Here is a 23,531-nt window from a genome sequence, read left to right as displayed (position 1 = left end):
AAATTGCATCAGCAATTTAGTATTATTGTTTAACTTATTTGTGGTTATTTTGTAGCTGTAACTTCACAGTGATTGCACACCGGAAGCAGGTTGCACAGCTGACATCCGAAACAAAATTAAGAGTCATACGAAGATAGGACATTGCCACAGCTCTGGTGTAATTAGGACTCATCATAATCCAATACAGGAAATTGGCACATCTGCTTTTCAGGCTGTTGATCCAACTGTGTTGCTGAATGTGCGCACTGGCAACGGGAGTTCTGATGCATCTTGCTGTGTTCTGCAAAGCTGTCTTTGCATAAATATTTACATAATTTCCTCCAAACATCGGTGGAAGCAGTTGTTTTTAACACTTTTCCTCCCATGTGTAATGCTCAGTTTTTCTTCCCCGATCCTGAGAAAGAAGTGTTGACTTTGTTACAGTGTGTCTCATTCTGAATCAGGTTAAATAAACAATGGTAAATTTTTAACCAATGTAATCGAAAGTAGAGCAAAGGTTCACATCTAGCTTTTTGATGGCAATAACATGGGCCTGATCCTCCTCCTGTTGAGATCAATGGCTAAACCACCAATGAATTCAGTGGATGCAAAATCAGGGACTGCTTTGTATTTGAGCCCACCTCTGTTTCCTCTTTCAGATCCCTCTTCCTTGATTTCAGGAATGCATTGCCTTTTTTATGAAGTAGATTATTCCTCTGGCTATGGAGAGGTAATGTCTATTGTTCAAGGTTGGCATAACCAACTGTCTGTTGGGGAAGTCAGAAATGGTCATCACAACAATATTGTCACAATTAAAAATTATTTTTTTTACAGCTGGATTGTCCCTTCACAATCTGCTCTGGGTCATGAGTGGTCCCAAGAGCAGCAAACCAGGGAGAGAGTTGATATTCTCAGAGTCACAGTTCTTTCCCTGGTTCTCCCAATAGGCACAGGTCAGAAGCAAGTTACTTCCTGCTCTGTGCTAGCCAGCACTGGCGTTGGCACCTTGGCAATTTCCATCTCACCTGTGCAGAGTGGAGAGTAGCAGCCCCATTGAAGTGGCTTTCCCCCTGTAATGTGAGTCATGACCTGCAGTGCAGGTAGCCCATGTAGGAAAACAAATGGGGCCTTCTGCCGTCTTCTGTTTCTGTATGATATTGTAAGGACCTATCATAATGTGGCCCTTGTTGATTTTGACCATCAGTGGTCCCATATATAATAAGGACAGCACAATATTAGTGTGCTCAGAATTTTCAAATTTGCAGGGTCTCTGTTTGGGTGATTTCAGAAGCTTCTCTAGTTGTCCACAAATATTGCTAATATTTGCATTCTCTTGTGCACATCTTGCTTTTAGTTAAGATCTCTCTCCCCCCTCCCGCCCCCATTTTCAAGGAGTAGTACAGACTGCAATACACAATGGCACCACTTTAATTATTCCTGAAAGGAATGATTACTGAGGAATTTTGAGTTTGCATAAGTACTCAGCTTTGTCTAGACAGATAATTTCTATCTGGATGATATGTGCAATAAAATAATTATTTGTGCTCAAAGTTCCTGTATTGCTTAACTCTACCCTCTTTATTTTGGTTTGGTAAAGAATAACCGTAGGCAACATCTATAACTGAAAAACAAAAAGTTTCTATTACTAATCATCCTGTCAGCTATTACACTTTTATAATTCGTGCCATTTACTTAGTTTCTGTTCTCCCATTGCAGATGAGACTCTGACTTTCATCATTGTTACTCATATCCTGTGATGGGACGAGAGTGGGATTTGGTACAAGGTGCCTGGAAACAGGTTCTGTTTTGGCTGTTAAAGGGGTCCTTTATGTGGCAGAATTGGCCTCCAGTGGCTACCCCTGAGGGTGGCATAGAGCTGCTGGAACAGCTCTCCAATGCTCACCCCCCACACACTGCAGCTTCTGTGTCTGGGGAAATGGGGGTGTGTGGCTCTGGCTATACTTGCTTGCTAGAATGTCCCCTCAGGTGCTGCTGCAGCTCGGTGTGGGTTAGAGCAGCCCTAAGGCTCCTCTAACTTACATCAAGGGCTGAGCAGGCTCCAGGGAGCCCCAGTATATGGGAAGGACCAAAAGTGTCGGAAAGCCCCCTGTCTCTTGCCCTATTCCCATACCAAACAGGGCTCAGGAAGAATGGAGAATCTGGCCCATGTGTATATAGTTAGTTACAATTATGTTTTCATTCAGAAGCCAAATTTCCCTCAAAAAAAACTTTTGGCTCTATTTAAGTATCCTACAGAGAGTGAGTTGTCTCACTGTTTACAGTCATCTTGGAAAACAAATTGCAATCAACCAACCTTCCAACATCTTGGCTAGTTTGTATTCTATAATTAAACCAGCAAAAAAGTTGTTTTGCACTCGCTTGATTTTGGATGACCATGTTAAACTCCCCTCTGTTGAGCCAGCCTAGTAGCTGTGAGAAAGGGGTGTCTTCCCTTGTTAAGTAGTGATCTACTGAGCCATTTAAGGAGGTGTGTTGACATGTATCTAAGGATGGGTCCTTGCTTAAGGTTGGGACACATGAACACTCTCAGGATATTAAAATGTAAGGGGCATCTCTAATATTAGGGATGAATATTTCTCTCCAATTGCTTTCATTTTGGGGTATGTCCACTTCAGTCTCTCACAGAGTGCTGTTTGTCTAAAGGTCTGGCCAGCTATCACCACTCATCCCCTCTGGGCCAAAAGGAAGGTAGGTGTTTGAGGAGGGCCAGGGAGAATCAAAATTAGGTAATAAATTGTGGTGGTGCGTGCTAACCAGGGGCGGCTCTAGGTATTTTGCCGCCCCAAGCACAGCAGGCAGGCTGCCTTTGGCGGCTTGCCTGTGGGAGGTCCCCGGTCCTGCGGATTCGGCGGCACGCCTGCGGGAGGAAACCTGCCTTCTGCCCTGGCGGCGGTGGGCAGAGTGCCCCCTCCCCCGTGGCTTGCCACCCCAGGCACGCGCTTAGCGTGCTGATGCTTGGAGCCGCCCCTGGTGCTAACAGGGAAACTCGGGGTGGAGAGGAGGTGTATCTAGCTGTGGTGTTAAATGTTGAGCAAGGAGAAAAGATATTTCAAATGGTTCTATTCGCCACTTCCTGTGAGGTAAATTTTGATGCTGATCTTGTGATTGTTTATGCATTAATCTTACGTCTGAAAGCTTTTGCTGCTGCTGTCGGGTTATTTTTCTTAATGTCATTTTGAAAAGCCCCATTTTAAAAGAATATTGGTTTCCCTGTTCTCCTAGGTCCAAACCGCAATCACTGCATGCAGTAATAAAGATCTGTTATGAATACTTTTCTCTTAGATATTAATTTACCATAGGCAAAATGTGATTGCTTTGCATTGAAGTAAAAAGATGCCTGATCATTTCTTCCTTCATTCAGCAATTAAATTTATGTTTAAATTCATTAAACACGTGCCTAACTTTAAGCACGTGAGCAGCCCCATTGCCTTCGATGCAACTACTCATGTGCTTAAAGTTAGGCATGTGCTTAAGAGTCTTGCTGAATCAGGGCCATACTCTATAAAGTGTACACCGGCAGGGATTAAATAGAGATGTTCAAATATGTATTGTCAAACCCTGCTAGCTAACAGATATACTTTTTCTAAAGTAGGAAATCATTAATGTGACTGATAGTGCTGGAAGAGAGAAAAAATCACTTATTCCAGTAGCTTAGCTGTCTGATGCATGAGTAGGGTACCAAGATTTTAAGTGACCTCATCCCGGTCCTGGGACTGTCAGGAAAGGACAGTGTCACTGATGCTCTCCCCACTTGTTGACAAACCACTTCATCTACATCTTGGCTGATTGTGGTTATTCCATTCTCCTGGCAGTAGAACGACTATGAAACATGCAAATACACATTGGAGGAGAGAAGTGGCTCATTAATAGAGAAAAGTGAACCAAGTCTGGATGAAACATCAATGAACCCCAATCTCCTTTGCCCAGATTTTAAAAAAACCCACAATATTTTGGAGATCTGAAAAAGTTCAGTTCTCACAAGATATCCAGCTGTGTTTTGTGGACATATGGAGTGAAACCCTGCCCATATTTAGGTCAGGGAGTTTTGCCACTGATTTCAGTAGCACCAGGTTTTCACTCATACTTGAAAAAGGGTTAGGTAAACATCCAAATTTTTGGGTCCTTATCTGAATGGAACCTCCAAATCTTTTGAGTTTCACCCTTCACTACTCACAAGTCGAAATTAAACTGGAAGTTTGGTGGTCTCTTGCTAGTCATAAGAACATAAGAATGGCCCTACTGGGCACTTGTATTTCCATATAATCCGCATCACTGTGCAGTTCCACTCAAGCCTATTACTACAGCTGGGGTGCCGTAGGTCGAGTCAAGGCTGAGAGGTAAATGGCAGGCAGCATCTTCCCACGCTGTCCCCAGTTCTATTTGTCTTTCAATGTCATCCACACAGCTTTTTTTTTTAAAAAAAGCTTAAGCTTTTCTTCTTGCCTATAAGGAACCAAGGGGAAGAACGACATTTTAAGATGCTTTAGTAAATCACAGTAATTTCAGATTAAATCCCCGAGTGCTTAATAATCTGGGGCCATACTCAGAAGAGATGTGGAAGGTGGTATAACTTGGAATCTTATATACTAATTAAGGTTCTTTTACACTCACGTAGTCTCCCTTGGGTTAATTTGTAATCTCTCTGCTGATGTCTAAATGAGTTTAATTTACATGTTGAGGAACAGGAAGAAAGTGTATATTTATTTATTTATTTATTTATTTATGCTTGAAGGCACAACAGACATCAGGGCCCCATAGTGATAGGCACTCTACAAACAGTAAGAGAAAGTTCCTACCCCGAAGAGTTTACATTCTCAATGGACAAGAGGGTGGGGGAAAGGAAGTAGCATTATCCCCATTTTACAGATGTGGAACCAAGGCACAAAGAGACGGAGTGACTTGTCCAAAGTCACACATGAAGTCTGTGGCAGAACTAGGCCCTTAGTTTCAGTCAAATACCTTAACCATCCGCCTTCTTCACTTTAACATGTACCCTTTTCGGGTTCCTTGGCTTGTAAGTTGCACAACTTAAAACTCATTGAGTCTTCAGTAAACTGGGTGTTGGTAGCTATAAGGAAGTATACCTTACACCACCTTTTGCACACTCCTGAATTTGGCCCCACACACATATTTATTATGATGACTGTGTCAAAAGCCAGTGAGGCCAGCAACATTTACTTCAATTGCAGTGAACAGTATGAAGTATCAGAGGGGTAGCCGTGTTAGTCTGGATCTGTAAAAGCAGCAAAGAGTCCTGTGGCACCTTATAGACTAACAGACGTTTTGGAGCATGAGCTTTCGTGGGTGAATACCCGCTTCGTCGGATGCATGACAGACATGCATCCGACAAAGTGGGTATTCACCCACGAAAGCTCAAGCTCCAAAACGTCTGTTAGTCTATAAGGTGCCACAGGACTCTTTGCTGCTTTTACTGAACAGTATGGTATTCCAAGAGATAAATTAATCTAACTTTGAAAGCATGAATATATTTGTGAACTTCTAGGCAATTTCTGGGAGGGGAGGGGAGATTTTTTAATAAATTCTGGGAGTTAAAAAAGAAGTTGCTGGTCATTGTGTGGGCTGTAAAAGGAACCAAAAGAATAACACTGTGTTTTTCTTGTGTGCACGGGAACCAGCCATATGCTTTTCTTATGTAATTAAGTGGTCATCTTTGTATCATCTAACTACTTCAACAAAACTTGTTTGACTCATCTGCCGCTTCAGCAAAAGCAAAAGAGTAAAAAGGGATTCCCACACTTGGAAACAAGAAAATGGGTTTAATAAATATTCACTTGGCAGGCAAAGTCAGTATAAAAATATGGATAGTCAAATGCATTTGAAATAAGGTTTCCTGGCAGACTGGATAATATGACAGATATACTACAGGCCAGACCAAAATTCCTGGGGATCCAGGCTGGGTTCTATAGGACTAAAGACTGTTTTTTCAGCATTATTTTGATGATAATGCTTGACTCTCGTGCTCTGGTACACCAGATGTTAGTTCATAATGCAGCAGGAAAGACAAAGGCCAGCCTTGCCTCAGCATTTCTTAAATTTAATTGATTATAAAGCAGCCATCCCTCCTTATCTAAAACTTGTCTTAGTTTTGTTGGTTATTTGATAAAGCACAGGCTAGTCATTCCTTAATCCTTCTTAATGCTCTCGTGTGTCTATGGGAAATGAGCAATAGAGTTTATTTACTCTTTGTCTGGCTAGCTAAAAACTCTATAAACTTTATGGGGCGGATCCTGAGGGAGAAGAGTAGAGAGGAGGAAATTGCCATAAGGCTGCCTTCGTGCAGTGCTGTCCCTTATTGTTCAAGAGGAGGGGGATTTACCATCTTCTGTGCAATAGGCTGCATGTCTTGTCCTGCAATCTATGCAGACCCTGCAAGATCCACACTAATCCTGAGGGATCAGCAGTAAGCCTTGTTGCCTTCATGCCAGGTGTGAGTCTCCAGTGGTCCTTCCCCACCATAGCTGCCGCAGGTATACGGTCATTCCTGTGGAACTGAGATGGGATTGTGTGTGTTTGTGTGCATTCCACTGGCCTTCTGCGCTGCCTCATTGGCTAAACATGGAAGATCCTTTGTGGGTCCAGCAACAGCAGAAGGGACAGGTCAACTTGGGGAGGGGTCACTCCTTGCCTGGATTCAGGGGGCCATGATTGGGCCAGTTATCACTATCTTTTATTTTTTAATGAACATGGGCTCTGATAGGTTGCTAGTGGCTCTTGGACCTACTTCTGAAGTCAATGGGAGTTGTGCATGTTTATGGGAAGAGGGTATTGTGATACTAAGGCTCTATTCTATAATACTTGTGCAACCCAAACCCCTTTTAAGTCAATGGCAGTTTAGGGTATATAAGTGTGTGTGAGTATATACACTATTTTTCATTATTCTATTTTTTAATTCCTGTCTCATACAGGCACTTCATTTTGTACTGCTGCATTTGTGCTCAAACCAAAAGTAAACATATACACACACACACACACACTCGTAATAATGTTGGTACATATTTTTCCCCCATGGTAACAGGGCTAATTTTGAGATTGACCTATGGCATATAACGGAATAAAAGGAATGGTGACAATAACTTGCAAAAGTCGCTCTTTTAATAAGAAATAACATTTGTTAAAATACCTGTAGTTCATAATTTCTGTTTTCCCTGATGCCGTCTTATTTGTTTGATCTCACAAGAGTGGAATTGTGCTGTGATCCCCAACAAGAACACAGTTTAAAATTCCGTGTGAAGTCCCACTGTTTTGACTATCAGTTCAGTGGGGGAAACCATTGTGTTAGAAGTGTCAAGGAAATGATGGATGTTAAAGACATCCACTTTGCCAGCTTATGGGTGGCGTGATTCTTTTTGTATTTTACCCTGTATGAACAAGAAAGATGTTAATTAAAAGACCAGAGATTCAAGGAAGATAAAAATATCAATCGATAATACAGTATATTTCTCTCAAATACATCTCAGTGACATTTATTTAAAGACTCATGATGTCAGGATTCTCTTGAGTTACATCTCCGTGTTTATGCACATAGCAGACTGGAGGTCCCATTGTGAGCACGTGCAGTAAGCAGCCCTTTTGTAAAGCCACATGTAGACTCGTGAGAGAGAGGTGTAAAAGACGAGGTTTTTTTCTTTGAACATTTTTCAGGATTACAAACAATATGCAATTGTTCTTGAACCGAAGGTGTACGATGTTTCGCAGGCTAGGCGGAAAGTCTATTTATCTTAAGGGTGGCCCCGTGGTACAGCAGCTAAGACGTTGGCCTGGTTGCCGGGAAACCTGGGTGTGAGATTGTATGCTGTGTCTATCGCAGCACAGCACACACAACGCTTTAAGCCACATTTTTGACTTTGGCATTTTGGGTTGATCTGGGTCTGAAACAGCTTTAAATTCCAGCAACCCTGCCTGGGCCATCTGTGGACAGCTCTGCAACCTGGAACAGCCACAGCAGGGCTTGCAAGGGGTCCAGTAAAGGGCACTCTGCTAAGAGCCATAGCCAGCTATGAGGTTTCTATAGCCCTTGTATAGCAAGGCAGTAGCAGAGGGAAGAATTCCTGTCCTGGTTCTATTCCTGGCTCTGCCCCGATCTACTGGGTCACCTTGGGTCATTTAACTGCCCTGTGCTTCAGTTTCTCCATCTATAAAATGAGCATAACAATACCTCTCTCTCTTTTTGTGAAGTGCTTTGAGGCCTACCGCTGAAAAGTGCTGTGTAAGAGCTAAATACTACTAAATGCAAATCACGAGCTAAAATCTGCCGTCATTGAGACGTCCGTAGTCCCACTGAAGGCAATGGTGTTACATAGGTTTAAATTAAGCCAGAATTTCCTCCCGTGGTTCTTAATCAAGGAGAATCTTCTGAGTTTTAAAGGGTAGAAAGTATAAAACACCAAAGGGAAAAGTTACAGGTGAAGATGGATTCTAATGAGGAAATTAGGTGATGTTACTAATTCTGGACGGGTAATTGTAGCCTAGAGACAAATGAAAGACTCATGAAAACCCAAATGGAACAAATATCATAGAAATGGAAACAAAAGGGTCAGGCTTAGAAATCCAAGCATCAAATGTTTTAGGATCTTGAGAACAAATGGAGCTTTTAGATTGCCAGTAATGTCATATCTATATGTATATTTCCCAGTATATACAAATGGTCCATATAAATTCAATTTCATAATAGCCACAAGGCACTACAGACTATGGCTCATCGAAGACAGAGGTTTATTCACAAATGACTTATTTGACAATAGATGGAAACAAAATTAGTGTGGCAAATTGCTCCCAAATAACATCTGACGTTCTCCAGCAGGCCATTCATTTCAGAGCAATTGTCAGGTGGTTAAAGTCACTGGGCTTTGGTCTTCCATCATATATTACCATTGAGGTGTACTATATTTTTCTACAGCTGCACAGTATTGCTTATTGACTGAATGTCCTTGTATATGGAATTTAAACTGAAGACAGGATTTTGGTCAGTTTATTAAACAGTTATAGCAAATGTGATATTAAAAGTCAGTATTATAGTGACCATGCTTTGTTGGGAAACCATAATTTAATATTTTAAGAGAGAATCCTAATTTTGGGCCTTATCTAAGGGCCACTGAGGTGAATGGGTTTGAGATCAGCCCCTTTACGTCTACACCAGGGCTAGAGTTAATGGGTCTATGCCAGTTATGTGATATGTGTCATGAATAGTTAGTTAAGGGTTAAGTTTCCACCTGTAAAGGGTTAACACATAGTACCTGGTGAACACCTGACCTGAGGACCAATCAGGGAAGAGAATTTAAAATTCCTAGGAGGGAACTTTTTCTCTCTGTTTCTGTGTGTGTGGTTCTTAGCCGTTTGGAATTACAAGGGTCCAGATGTTTTAATCAAGTCTCTACAAGTTTCCACCTTTCTGAACTAATTCCTTCTAGTCAAGATAGTGAGTATTAGAAAGATACTTTGTGTCCTCATCTAATAATCCTATGTTTGCAATTCTGTGTGTTTGTTATTGATTATTCTTAATTCTGCCTGTATTGTTTGTACTGAGAAGGAGAGAGGATTCTCTCCAGAACTTAGTAAGGTTATACCCTATGAGTGTCCAGCTTGGACTCATAGAGATTCTGTATTTTCTTGTTTTTCTTTTAATAAATTCTTTCTATAAAGATTTGATTAAATCCCTTCTACTGTGAGTACAGGGGGAGGGGCTAAGAAACTCTCTCTCGGTGGTGAGACAAGCTTATCTCCGGGCAGAGAGGGGAGGGGGGAGGTTTCTCTCTCTGTGAGTTGATCTGTATTTCCCCAGGGAACGTCTCTGGAAAGAGGAGGGGGGGAAAACAGGGGTGTCTCGGCCCACGTGAATCGACCGAGTGGTGGCAGCAAAAAGGAGACCTACCCTAGGATTTTAGGGTGGGGGGATACATGCGGGTCCCCACATTGGAACCCAACAGCTCCAAGTGGGGGTGAGACCTATGACAGTATGTATCTTTTCATCCTTGCAAACGATATCTGTAACCCCCCATAACCCAAGCCTGACCCCAGATGTACAGTACCTTCCCTCTCAACCTGTGTATATTTCATTTTAAACATTTACTTTAATAAAATTTTTAAACCTGTACGACTTCATTGACGTCAGCAGCATTGCATCTGCATGCACCATAGTTGAATTTGGCCTCCTTTCTGCATTAAAACAAGTCAGTTAAAATGAATTTGGAGATGCATTAAGGCAGTGGTGTCCTGGGAAAATGAAAGCTGTAATTTTGACCCCTTAGTGGGTCATAAGGGGCTGTGGCAGAATCTCACAAAAATGAAACAAAGAATTAGTGGTTAGATTAATTTATTTTAAACTTTTGCAATAACTTTGATTTACACAATCCTACTTGTGATTTGGTATTGTCATATGCACAGAATGTTCCATCCAGTTACACTTATTAACTCACCTGTAATGTATGCATGCTAGCCTTTAGATAATATTTTAGGACTATTAATCATGTTTGAACTTCTGTAAAACTCTGAAACCCCAGATAGAAAAATCTAAAATGTAACATTTTTTGTGGTACAAAATGATGCTTTTTACAATACTTCATGTTTGCTGTGAATCCTTTAGCTTATGGTCCAAACCAAATGTTTGTTCCACATTTAGCAGTGCAACGTCCATTTACTTTTTAAATTTTTAATTACTTTGTTATTTCAACTACACGTTAGCTAGAGTAGATTGAAACTGTTTCCTTGGTACTCTGCAAACTGTAACCACCAAAATGTGATAAGTTACAGTACATAAGAATGGCTGTACTGGGTCAGACCAAAGGTTCATCCAGCCCAGTATCCTGTCTGCCGACAGTGGCCAATGCCAGGTGTCCCAGAGGGAGTGAACCTAACAGGTAATGGTCAAGTGATCACTCTCCTGCCTGCTATCTGACAAACAGAGGCTAGGAACACCATTCCTTACCCATCCTGGCTAATAGCCATTAATGGACTTAACCTCCATGAATTTATCTAGTTCTCTTTTAAACCCTGTTATAGTCCTAGCCTTCACAACCTCCTCAGGCAAGGAGTTCCACAGGTTGACTGTCATCTTCACACAGCGCACAGTCAACCTGTGGAACTCCTTGCACTGTGGAATTCCAGTCTAGCACTAGTTAAATTTGATCTTGGCAGGTAGCTCTGATACGTTATTTAAAGTCACGAGTCTTTTTGTTTGAATTGGCTTAGATCTTGTGCTGCCAGGACATCATCCCTTCCATGAATGTAAAGGACTAATGGTCTCTGAGATCAAATTTCTACCCTTCTAAAAGGCAACGCTATTTTAAAATGCCTGAAAAAACGTTTTCTTTTAATTAGAGGTTTCCTAATTAGCATGGGTTTAAAATATTTCCAAAATATAACTAGTATTGCCCTCTCCTGCAATTTTAGCATGGGTCTTATGGTAGTCTCATGCTATTCTTTCCTTTCGTCTTTGTAGAACATGAGAATCAAACCTTTCATTTTTGAAAAATAAGTTCCCAAGCCTCATGGCTGCAGAGCAGAACTTGAAACTGTGAATCCTACAGGCTCAGAAGCCAAAAATAAAAGAAAAGAAAATTAGTTTAAAAAAAACCAACCAAACCCTCCATGATTTTGAATGCTTGGGCTTGTCAACGCCTCTAGTGTTTTGTTCAAAATGCATGTCAGGAGTGTCCAGAGCCTTGCTATTAAAACTGACGCCCTTTGTTATTAGAATAGAAATAAAAATAAATAATTCTCCAACTGTTGCACTCTTGATTGACTTTTTGACAGCATGAAATTGCACTGACAGCGGAGTGAAAACCCCAGATCCTTTCTGTGCAGTGCCACTTACCAATTGCAGTTCCCATTACAGTTAAGCTCTGCTTTTAAGCCTGGGTCTTGCAAGGTACTGTCCGCTCCAGGACCTGCCCTAGCCAGGTACTTAAGCACTCCCTTGCTTCAATTTGAACACTGGTTTAAATGCTTTGCAGGATCAGGGCCACAGTGCTCAGCACCTAGCAGGATGGAGCCCTTAGAAAAAATTGTTCTCTTGGGAGTGGAAAAAAACCGACTTCTGCTTTATTTATGGCACCGCTTTAAAAAGAAAATCAAGCAAACCAGCCCCCTGAGGCTGGGCTCTTGTGAGGTCAAGTTTCAGCCTGATGTGAATAATAAAAGCAGAGTCATAACTTTTTTTTTTTTTTGCAGTCCGTGGTTTTATATATTTTTGAAATCTGGCAACTGACTCAAAGCCAGGCGCCTCTGGGATGATCCTGGAATTACTCCCTTGTAAGTCCATGTGTGTGTGTGTGTGAGTGAGAGAGAGAGAGAGGCTCAGTCACTCTCTATCCCCACCCCTTTCAAAGAGACACTCCAGGAGGAGTTGGCTGCGGTTGTTTGTTTTCTCTTCCTTTCTTCCGAGGGGATCAGTGCCCCGGGGGGGTCCGAAGCGAACGGAGCCAGCGCTAGGGCACATTAGTCACAGCCCGGGGAGGCCACGGAAGGCGGCGGTTGGCCAAACACCACCCCGAAAAGTTCCAGCGCGGCTTGTTGTGGGGAGGCGCTTCGCTCCGACTCCGGCGTGGGGTCGCCATTGCGGCAGCGTGTGGCCAGGAAAGTTGGCGAGCGCCGGAGGCGGGCAGCGCCGCGCACCCGGGCAGCCCCCCGGCCAGGGAGGAGGAGCGCAGCAGCTGCCAGCCAGCGCCCGTTGTCTCGGATCCTGCCTCCGCCGGGATCCGCCAAGAGTTTCCCGCAACTCCCTTTGTCCTCGGAGCGCCCCGGGCTGCCTGCCGCGGCCGGACCCAGCGCGATGGTGCCGAGCGCGGACAGGAGGGGGCCCCGCCGGGCGGCCCCGCGGCTGCTCTGGCTGCTGCTGCTGCTGCTGCTGCTGCCGGCGGCGGCGGTTCGAGCCCAGGAGGAGCCTTCCTGCCACGGAGCCTTCGACTTGTACTTCGTGCTGGACAAGTGAGTGGGGCCCGCGGGCGGGTTCCCCCCCCCCCCAGCGGCACTGGGTCTGGGGAGAGAGCGTGTGTGTGTGTGTGTGTGTGTGTGTGTGTGAGCGCACGTGGGGGTGTAGGTGTGTGTCTCTGCGGGGGGGGGGGTAGTTGTGTATTGGGGTGTGTGTGTGTGTCTGCATGCATGGGGGTGGGGTGTGTGTCTCTTTCTTGGTTGGGGTTCTGGGACAAATTGCACAGTGGGGGTACTGAGAGCTACTGAACCAGTCTGGATATGATGAAATCACTTCAAGCCAGGGGGTGCTGCTGCACCCCCAGTACCCCTAATTTCAGCACCTGTAGGGGTAGAGGGGTGTGTGTGTGTGTGTCTGCACGGGGGTGTAGTTGGTGTGTATGTAGGTAGGGTGAGGGTGTCTGTATGGGGTGTAGTTGGAAGGCTTGTGGCTACATGGGGTGTCTCTATATGAGGATGTAGGTGATGTGTGTAATTGGTGTGTGTGTCTGTATGGGGGTGTAATTGGGGTACGTGTCTCTTTATGGAGGTGTAGTGGAGGGGTCTCTCTTTGTGGAGAGTGTCGTGTGAGTATAGGTGGGATGATGATGTGGAGGTTGGGTTTGCACTGTGTGTGTGGAGAATAGATGGTCGGTGGAAGTCTCTGTTTGGGTTGGTGTGTGTCTGTCTGGGTTGTGGGTATCTGTATGGGGTGTAGTTGGGTTGTGTGTATGTCTGTCTGTATGGGGGTGTAGTTGGGGTGTGCATGTGGAGGTTGGGTTTGTGCCTGCTTCTGTGTGTGGAGTATAGGTGAGGTGTTGGGGTTGTATCTGTGTGTGGAGCATAAGCGGGGTTTGTGTGTATGTATCTGCATGGATTGTGTTGTTAGGCATGGTATGTATCTGTGGGTTGTTGTAGGTGAGATGTGTGAGTGGTGGTGTGTCTCTGTGTGTGGGTGAACAGGTGTGTGGTGAGGTTACGTTCTATATTGTGTGTCAGTGGGTTATAGCAAAATGTGGTGAATAAACAGTGGAAGAGGGGTTATGTGTTTAGTTCTCTTGAGATTACCACAGGGTGTATGGGGAAGTGGCTGTAGATGGTTAATTAATTCAGTTGGGCATTGTCTTTGGAGGTTTGAATTTGCCTGCGCTGGAAGGTGGTGAGGATATCTGCCTTGTGGCCTTCTGTGAAAGAGAGGAGGATTCTCTTTTGCCAAGAGCAGTCTGACCTCTTACTGGAAAATGGCTATCAGTAGAGCTGGTCAAAGAATGGAATGTCTGTTCCATGGAAAATTTTGATATTCTGAAATTTGTTTTCAGTCCAAACTAGAACAAAAAGCCAAAATTTCCCACAAAATAAAAATTCTGAAAAAATTTGATTCAGAGCCATTGAAATGTTCCATTTCAATAATGTCAAAATACTTCATTTTATAAAGTAAACATTTTTTGTTTCAATAATGTCAAAACATTACACTTTAATACAATATTAAATACCACACACACACATAATATTGAGTTAATATTTTAACGCCATATAAAAGCATCTGTGTTTGAAGATCATGGTTTGAAAGTAAGCACAAAACAGACGGAAATTATTCAAGTAGAGAAAGAGGAAGAAGACCTGTTGATTGACGATTCAGGAGAGAAGCTGAATCATAAGAAAGAATTTGTCTACTTGGGGGAGGTGCACTTGGTGCCATCAGAGAGAGATCTGGAGAACTGAAAAGAAGAATCCAATGTGCATGGGCAGCAGGAATACTGTAGAACTGACAACTGACTAACAAACAATGGAAAAGTGTGTGCCACGTGTGTTTGGTTTGGAAATGGTGGACCTTACAGAAATGGAAGATAAGATGATATTCTATGATTCTAAGATATAGGTAGTAGAAAATAATGTACTGAGGAGAATGGCAGTCCTGAGGGTAGATGGAGTGTGCATGGAAGAAATGAGAGGGAAGATGCACTTGGGATTCTCAGTGATCGATAGGCTGGAGAGTGCAAGGTTGAGGTGGGCTGGTCATGTGATAAGAATGGGAGAACGAGGAACAGCAGAGCGTGGGAGGATGAAGACAGCAAGAAAGGACGTGGAAGACCAAGGATGGGACGGAACGACTCTGTCAAGAGAAGTTTGAAGAGAAAACGACTGGAACTCCAAGACCTATCAGCTTGTGCCAGGGACTGGAGGGAGTGGCAAAGAATCATGAGCTCCTCTGACCTACCTGGGAAAAGGAGTTGACACGTGTGAGAGAAGTGAACTGATAACAGTATAAAAGAAATGAATTGAAACAATAATGTCAAAATGAAACATTCTTACTGTATTGAAACATCTCAACTTTGTAAGTTCTCTGGGACAGGGACAAGTCTTTTGTTCTGTTTGTCCAGTGCCCAGCACAAGGGGCCTGGTGCATCACTAAGCGCTATAGTAACATAAATAATAATGATTATCAAAACAAAATGAGAAAATCAAAGTGAATCATTTCAACTTTTCCCATTGAAAATTTAATTGAAACTGACACATTCCCACAAAATGTTTTGATTTTTAACTCCCGGTAACTGCGTTTTCTGACAGACGACTGTGCCGTAAATATCTTTCTTTTTTTTGGACCAGCTCTAGTTATCTGCATCTCCTGCCATCCCCTTTTTGGGGGGGATAAAGTTTGTTCATAGTGTGCCGCAGGCAAAGTGGTAAGGTAGAGGCGAGATGCAGGCCTCAATTTGCGAGAGTGAATGTCTCTGTTTTAATCTGTGGACCTGGGAATCACAGAGAAGCACATTATAGCAAAACTGACATGTGCAGCTTCCTGTATTGTGCTGTATGCTGAATGCATCATGCTATGCAGTAGATTGACAGATTGTCACAGGAAGATGATGTGGCAAAACTACCATGAACCTGCTGGAGATCATTTGAAATAATGTAGTAATGTGTTATGGCAATACCTATTCCTGCCTCCCTCCCCCTGAAAAAAATAAATGGATGGAAGTATTTAAGTTGTAATCTTTATTGTCTGCTTTCCCTGAACTAAAACATACTAATCTGTTTTTTTGTTTTCTTTTCAGATCTGGGAGTGTAGCACAGAACTGGGTTGAGATCTATGATTTTGTAAAACAACTCACAGACAGATTTGTGAGGTATGTTTTCCCTTTGGTAGCTTCTGCTTTTAATTGATACTGGGGTATGTTACAAAACAAATCCTCCTGGAAGGTTATCAGCTGTAAATCTTTCATAAGCATATAAAGCATTTGAACTCTAGTGGTCAGATAAACTGAACAATAAACTCTCACTTTATGATGTCACCATGTTTACAATTTAGTAAAATGTTAATCTGCAAGCATCTTTAAATATGGGATTCTTAATTTGTTCTTATATCTGATTTGATTATTTTTTAACATTGCTTCTCCCATAAACAATATCAGTGGATTCTGATATATTATTTCTTTGCATCTATTGTTTAGCGTTATCCTAACTTTAGAGGTCACGATAAAGGTATCAGGAAATTTAAAGTGAATATGTGATCCAGACTAAAAGTAAGGGAACACTTTTGCTTCTCAAGTGCAGGCATGTGTTTAAAGTTTGCACCAGTTCAATATATGCAACAAACTTTATTTATAAATAACAATTCTTCTCCTCCGACAAATGTTGCTGTTACAATTTGGCTTGTTATATTTTTGTTTAAATTAAGAAGTAGTGTAATGAAACACCTTCCTTTAAAAAAAAATAACCACCCACAGAATACAGGATGTTATGGGAGTTAATTTTTTCCTGTGGAAAATGAAATACACTAGGCAATTGTAAGCTTGGCCAGCTAATGAAGAGGACATGAATAAGGGTTGCGTAATTAAATATTGCTTCCATCCGTCTTGCTAAGGTCACATTTTATGTAAAAGAAGCCTGGGTGACAAAGTTGAAAATCATTCTGTAAGTTTAAAAAAGAGAGAGACTCTGAAGAGGCTTTGGCCATTCTTCCTTTCAGTTAGTGGTGAAAAAAGGGTGTGTTTGTTCATTACAAAGCCACTGGTGCATCCTCTTCTGCAGCCAAGTGACACTCCCTTTTGCAACAGCTGGATTAGAGTGTTGGTCTGGCTGGATCAACTAAAGAACACAGAATATATGAGCCTGATTTTCTAAATGATTTACACCCATATTAAGGCTCTTTTATGCTGCCTGAGTAGTAAATAGTGCCCTTATTATACATGACAGTGAGACCCCCCCCACACACACTTTTTTAAATTTAAAAATATTAGTTGTGGAAAGAACAACAGAGAATTGTTTAGTAGTTGTCTGAGGCTGTTCAGTTCAGCAGGCAGTGAAAACATTGAACAGGGTCATTCTAAAAATTAGCTGATACCATTGTGAGCTGTGCATCTGTTTTCCATTTTGATTGGTTGGCAGGATGTAGGCCTGCAGCAGTAGTATCACACATTTATTTCCTGTGTTACATGCCTATGACTGTGTATCTATGTAGGTATATTGCTCCCACACATCACTCTAGAGTCTGAATGCTTGGATAGTGAAATGAAATAAAGGATGTTTGATGAAGAGGATATTTTCTGTATTTCTTAATGACCGATTCAAATAGTCAAATCCATTCATAGCTCCGAGGTAACTCAAAGGACTCACATCTCAAATGAAAAGATCTCTCTTGTGATCTTCATTAGCTGCTTATGTTATCCAAAGTATTTCAGACTGAAAGCATTGTGTTATCTGTTTGACAACTGATTGTGACAACTAAATGGACTTAAGGGCCTGAGTTTTTTGTCTTTTCTCAGGTAAAACATCCGTGGAAGGACTAGGACAGTGCCTTAAATCAAAGTAACATGCTGCAGATCTGTCACATATTCACATTATAATTTCTCTGATACTTGTGATCAAACAAAAAGTTTTAAAAATTAACACACATGAACTAAAATATAATTCAAATTATATTGATGTTTATCCTTATTAATGTTGGCCTAATACATTCACATAGCCACACAAATATTATGAATCTTATAATAATTGTCAGTGTATATTTCTCAGATACATTTATAAATTAAAATGTTATGATTTCAAAAAGTAGAGGTGAGATGCTGTTAGAACCCATTTTACAAATGTCACTGTGTTGGCCATCAAAAGCATCACAGGTCCAAAAATGCCCTTAACAGCCAGTGGATGTGCATAAATTAGAATTGCACATGTGCAAAAATGGGTGTGAGTTGCATATGCACCCATAGTTAGGTGAGTACAAAAATGTACATGCATGCCTTAAAAATGTGAAGCCTCATTATATTGCAATATGCAAACTGCAGTTCTGTGCATGAATTGTTGAGGTTAAATACCTCAGTTTAAGTTGTGTTTATCTACCGCCTATGATAAAGCAAGAAAGAAAACAATAATTTTGCTTCTGCATTTTGCAGAACACCAGGGCAAGAAAGGTATGAGCGCAAGAAGTAAACAGCTTATTACTTCCCTTTTTCTTCTGCACATGCTTGATTTGTAGTTTGAAAGTGTATGCTTTGGAAATAAGATGATGAAAATAATGCTAATAAAGAAAGGCAAAAAGATGATGGATGGATATACTGTACAAGGCTTTCTTTTCATTTGTCTAAAATGTATTTTTCTTTTCTTTAAAAGCCCCCGGATGAGATTATCCTTCATAGTGTTTTCCACCCAAGCACAGGCCATTATGCCATTAACTGGAGACAGGTTAGTTCATTATTCCTTTTCTTTAGGGCTTTTACTAGATCAGATGATGTTAGCAAAATGATTGATACTTTCAAGGGGCAGCCAGTATGGAAACCTCAGAATCATAAGGCAACAGTTCATGTCTGTGTTTAGTTTTGTGAACATCCCAATGGATGGTCCACTAGGTCGGAACGAGCGAGGGAGTCAAATGATCTAGGTTCTTTGTCTCAACTCTGCCACTATCTTGATGTGTGATCACGGGGAAATCACTTCACCTCCCTATGCTTCAGTTTCTTCATTTGCAAAATGGAGATAATGATGCTTGCTCATCTTTGTAAACTGAAATCCACGGATGCAGAAGCTTTGTGTAAATGCTGCATTCAAGACAAACCTTGTTACATTAAATTAATGTCTCTGATAAATGTTACATTTGATATGGAAAAGGTACATAAAGCCAAGATTTTTTTAAAATAAAAATTCTGAAAAAAATATTATTGATTTCCAAATAGGCATTAGCTGGTATCTGCGACCACCCTGAATCAGTGAAGGTCTGATGGACCTTGTAGTTGCTGTTTATGGCCCTGAGTTGAAGAGAGGGTTGAGGAGAGGATGTTTGCTGCACCTCTTGTCATTTGATTTGCATATCCATGCTGGCATAAGAAGAGACTGCTTGCTTTGTTTTCAAAGGGAAGAAAAAAATGACCACCTCTGGGAAAGTCAGGGAAAGGTTGGAGGGAAAGCTAGGAAGGAAAAAAAAAAGGAAACAGAAAAGAAAAATACACCATTAGAAGGGCAGACTGTTGCAAAGTGAACTAGTAGAAAAAGTCACATCAGAAACAACAGGAAATCTACATTACAGAACATTGCTTCCTGCAGAGAGTCATTGCAGTGTTTTCAAGGGTCACCACTCTAGATTGCTCTCATGTCAAACTACTGAAAACGCTGATATTTTTCCCACATGTGCCTTTTGAATCATGTCAAAACAGCATGAAAAGCCCCCAAACAGAGCAGTTAAGTACTTTGAGAAAATGCTGGTGGGTAGGTCATTTCAAATCGTATAAGGAACAATTCTTGGATTATGAACAATTTGTGAAGTAATTAAAAAGCCACATACACAACTTGTGAGGGACTGAAGTGAGGCGTTCCTCTCTCTCTGCCTCCTTGCAATTGAGTCAGCGTGCTGTGTAGCACTAAGCATGATTTATCATGTTCACTTCGTTTATTGGTTTTTATAATAAATAAGCAAGTCAAGAAAACAACATTATTACCAGAGGTAGAAGGCAAGATATGCAGAACTGGGTGCCTCAAATTATTCTTCTAAATCCATACTTTGGCAGCTGAAAAAGTGGCCTGACTTTAAAAATTGACTTGACTTGAATTTTTGGTCTATGCTATGGGTGGATGTAGAGAGGTGTGAGGTTATAAATCACAACTCTAAATTACTTCAGAGCGTGCAGGAGACGGCGTTTTAGGCCTGCTGCAGCACCTGTTGAAGTCAATGGGAGTCTCTTTCTCTTGATTTCAATGGACGCTGAATTCTTTTCAATGCCATATTCCTTCCTGAACACTGACAGTCACGACTGATACAGTAGTTCACACTATTTTGAATGCCTAGGCAGAATTTTGGCATCCTTCCACATAAGCACAAGTGCTGTTTCTGTGAGTCGGTGTAGTATGTTCTCAGTCGTGTGAAGGAGTTACAACATATTTTTCCTATGAAAATCAGTTCTAGAAAGGAGAGTTCTGGAGGAGCACATTTCGTTATAAGTGAGTTCCTCTTCCTTTCATTTCTGTCATCCAATATTTCCTGAGGCATCGGTGCACGCAAATACAGGGAAAAAATTACCCTTTTGTGATTCACTGGGGGTTGCGAAAGAAGATGAGGCAGATGGGTAGTAATCACAGTAACAGTACATACGTGACTGAGTAGAGAGATTTTTAATGCAGATACGCTTTGAAAAACTTTGATTCTCAATATTAAGGGGTCCAACAGCTGAGAACAACTCAGCGTCTTTGACTCCCATTGGCTCCGGCAGAAGATGAGGGGCTCAGCACATTGCAGTATCAGGGACTTAGTACCATTTAGTGACGCAGGATCTTTGATTTGTTATGAATTGTGTTTTGTTACTTGCTAATTCACAAATCTCAGTAAACCACAACGAATTTCCAGTCATTCATTCAAGTCGGTGAAGTTTTACTGTATTTTAATGAGTCGAATGCGAATCCTTTACAAAGTACAGTTCATGCTGATTTTTACAACATATTTCAACTGTATTGACACACATGGTATGAACACACCATAGAAGTAAAAACCTAAAGTTAACGGGAACTTTGTGTTGGTGAGAAGTGCCATATGGACAGCCTTGGACATTAAAATCCTCTTTAGCCACAGAACAGTATAATTTTATCAAAAACCAGTGGCTAGGAAAAGCACATGATACAGGCATCACAATAGACTTTGTATACTCCTGTGGCTGCCTTTGTGCTGCCAGATATAACTGTGGTTTCCATATCTTAGCTTCTGCCAACTGTAATTAGTGTTCGACTCAGACCTTTGGCCATATGTATGGTGTGATCCTGCTGTCTTCACTTAGGCAGAACTCCATTTGCTGTTACTGAATGCTTTGCATGAGTGAGGATCACAGGATCAGGCCCCCAGTCTTTATGTATGCTTTTATGGTATGTGCCAGAATGGGCTTCTCTCCGTATTCTGTTGCACATGCATGTCATGAATACACGCAAGCCCCAACCCAGCAAAGCATTTCTACATGTTTAACTTTACACTTATTGATTTTAGCATGGAAGGTCTTGCAGAATGTAGCCGGCCAGAGCAGTATACAGACTGTTGTGCTGCACGTGTAACATTCAGAAGATGCACCTAATTTTCCAGTTACCCACCTTTTTCATACTGAGACGACAAATGAGCCCCAAATGTTGTAGTAGAAACGCATAGTATCACATCACTGAAAATTGGCCAGTTACCGCTGGAAGGGAGTTTTGTGGGAAGTTTGCATTTATTGTCTGAACTAAGATGTGTAAAAAGCACATGTAGGTAGAGAGGTTCTCATTAATTTATGTGATTCAGCTGAGGAGGGGGATGTGCAGGGGTTATTCTAGGTAGCGTGTGGAGCATATTGTGCACAGATGTGGGATAAAAGTTCCCTGTTTTTGTCAAATGACACATTTTTTCCTTCAACAAGTATGTGTGAGCTTCCTAATACAACTGTTGGATTATAGCAATTTTGTGGCACGGCTGCATTTTGTTGGAGAAGACATTGACAATCCCTCATGCACATTTTTGGGTGATGTACTTATTGGGAATCAGAGTGTACTCTCAAAAGCCTGTTGATGGTGATGTACTCAAGCTATCCTGACTAATAATGCAAGATGCCGGAGTGGGATGGTAAATAAATATGAAATTGGAACTGGCCTAAAAGAACTTAGAGCCCCAATTCGAAAAACTTCATCAATTTTTATGAAAACTCAGGTTCACAAATCAGAGTAATCCTCTTTCGAATTTAACTTGTGTGACCTGAGGCTTATGCAGCAGACAATTCCAGCCAACGCTGACCTGAGCAGTTTTAATTTCCAAGGGCAGAGCCTTTCGCTGGCAAGAACTGGCATTCAGCAGTTTCTTCAGCATATTTTTTCAGATGTGCTCTCCATCACTATCAAGTAACATTTTGTTCCATCTCTTTGTGCCTGTCCGAAATACATTTGTTCACACCAATGCAAAGGAAGTTGGTCCCTGCTACGAAGTCAGTCTGTTTCTTTTTATGTGCCATATCCCTTTAGGGGCCTGATCCAGTTGATGGAAGTCTGTAATATCCATTGCCTTTAATGGGCGTTGGATCAGGCCATGTATCTTGACAGAGTACCATCTATGGTCTTGTCTTCATTAGCAAGACTTTTTTAAAGTTGCTAACTTGTTAGCTACAATCAGAGCCCTAATGTGGACAGGCCACTGGCTGCTGACACCATTTTCAGCACTGTATCAAGGCAGGGTTACATGCACGGTGTCAAAAACAGTGTCAGTAGCAGTTGGGTTGTCTGGACTAGGGCTTCCAGTGTTGTCAGCACCTGTTCAGCTGATAAATACCATGCAATAATTCAGTCCGCATGAAGAGTTGCATAACTACACTAGACCAACTAAAGAGGGAAAGTCAAGGTGTGTGCTCAGCTAATGACAGATGCTCGTATGTTGCAGTTTATTTTACGTTGGGTCTCAGTGCTTAGTACCGTTGCATCATTAGACTGTCTAGACCAAATTCTGAATTGAGTCGTACACCACTCAGTCCCAGTGACGGCAGTGCAATGAGTGCAGGGTTTGGCTCCTCTGTGAACAGTATTCTTTAAGTCTTATGTTAGACCTGATTCAGCCATCCTTACTCATATTAAATAGCACCTGATTTCATGAATAGACCTGCTGAAATAATTGGGTGTACTCCTGGAAGAGTTCTTTTCACCATAAGAAAGGGAAGCAGAACTGAGACCATAGAGCGGAAAGACATGGGGTGAATGGCAGAACTCCCATTGAATTCAGTAGGGCCAGGATTTCACCGATGGTCCTTGACCTTAGGAGTTTACAATCTAGGTTAGACAAGACATGATGGAAGCCTTGTAAGAATGGTGTTACTTGCTTTATGCTGCTTGTGGAGGAATTATCTAAGTAATTATGAAGCACAGAAGAAAGAACAGACAGGGTAGCTATTATAGATTTAATGTGCCTTTTCTAAAAGACAGAGGTGTGATGCAGCACATATGCTGAATTGAGAAGAGATGTTATATTTGTAATCATTCAGCCCAAACACAGACAGGCTGCAAGTTACAGACTGTAGTGAACGGATTGATCCCCCCCACTCCACCTTTTGTGTGACTTAAATCATAAGAGAGGCCTGCAGAGCTCTATAATTCATTATTATGATTATTATTTATTTGTACTGCAG

General features: G+C 41.7%; 1 protein-coding gene across 4 annotated transcripts in view; it reads left to right on the top strand.

Moving 5' to 3' along the window:
• Positions 1 to 23,531, top strand: part of ANTXR2 (ANTXR cell adhesion molecule 2) — a 195,318-nt gene that overhangs the window by 17,244 nt on the left and 154,543 nt on the right. For 2 of the 4 annotated variants that reach the window (XM_045018803.1, XM_045018802.1), the window contains exons 1-3: positions 12,328 to 12,942; positions 15,981 to 16,052; positions 18,535 to 18,606. In XM_045018803.1, coding sequence (XP_044874738.1) covers positions 12,788 to 12,942; positions 15,981 to 16,052; positions 18,535 to 18,606 — 299 coding nt within the window. In that variant the 5' untranslated portion in view covers positions 12,328 to 12,787. Of the gene's footprint in view, positions 1 to 12,317; positions 12,943 to 15,980; positions 16,053 to 18,534; positions 18,607 to 23,531 lie in introns of those variants that run through there. The other 2 variants (XM_045018804.1, XM_045018805.1) reach the window with 2 other exon arrangements.

The sequence above is a fragment of the Mauremys mutica genome, chromosome 5, assembly GCF_020497125.1.
Source record: "Mauremys mutica isolate MM-2020 ecotype Southern chromosome 5, ASM2049712v1, whole genome shotgun sequence".
NCBI classification, from domain to species: domain Eukaryota; kingdom Metazoa; phylum Chordata; order Testudines; family Geoemydidae; genus Mauremys; species Mauremys mutica.
The sequence above is the reverse complement of the archived record's forward strand: the minus strand, read 5'-3'. Positions and strand labels throughout refer to the sequence as shown.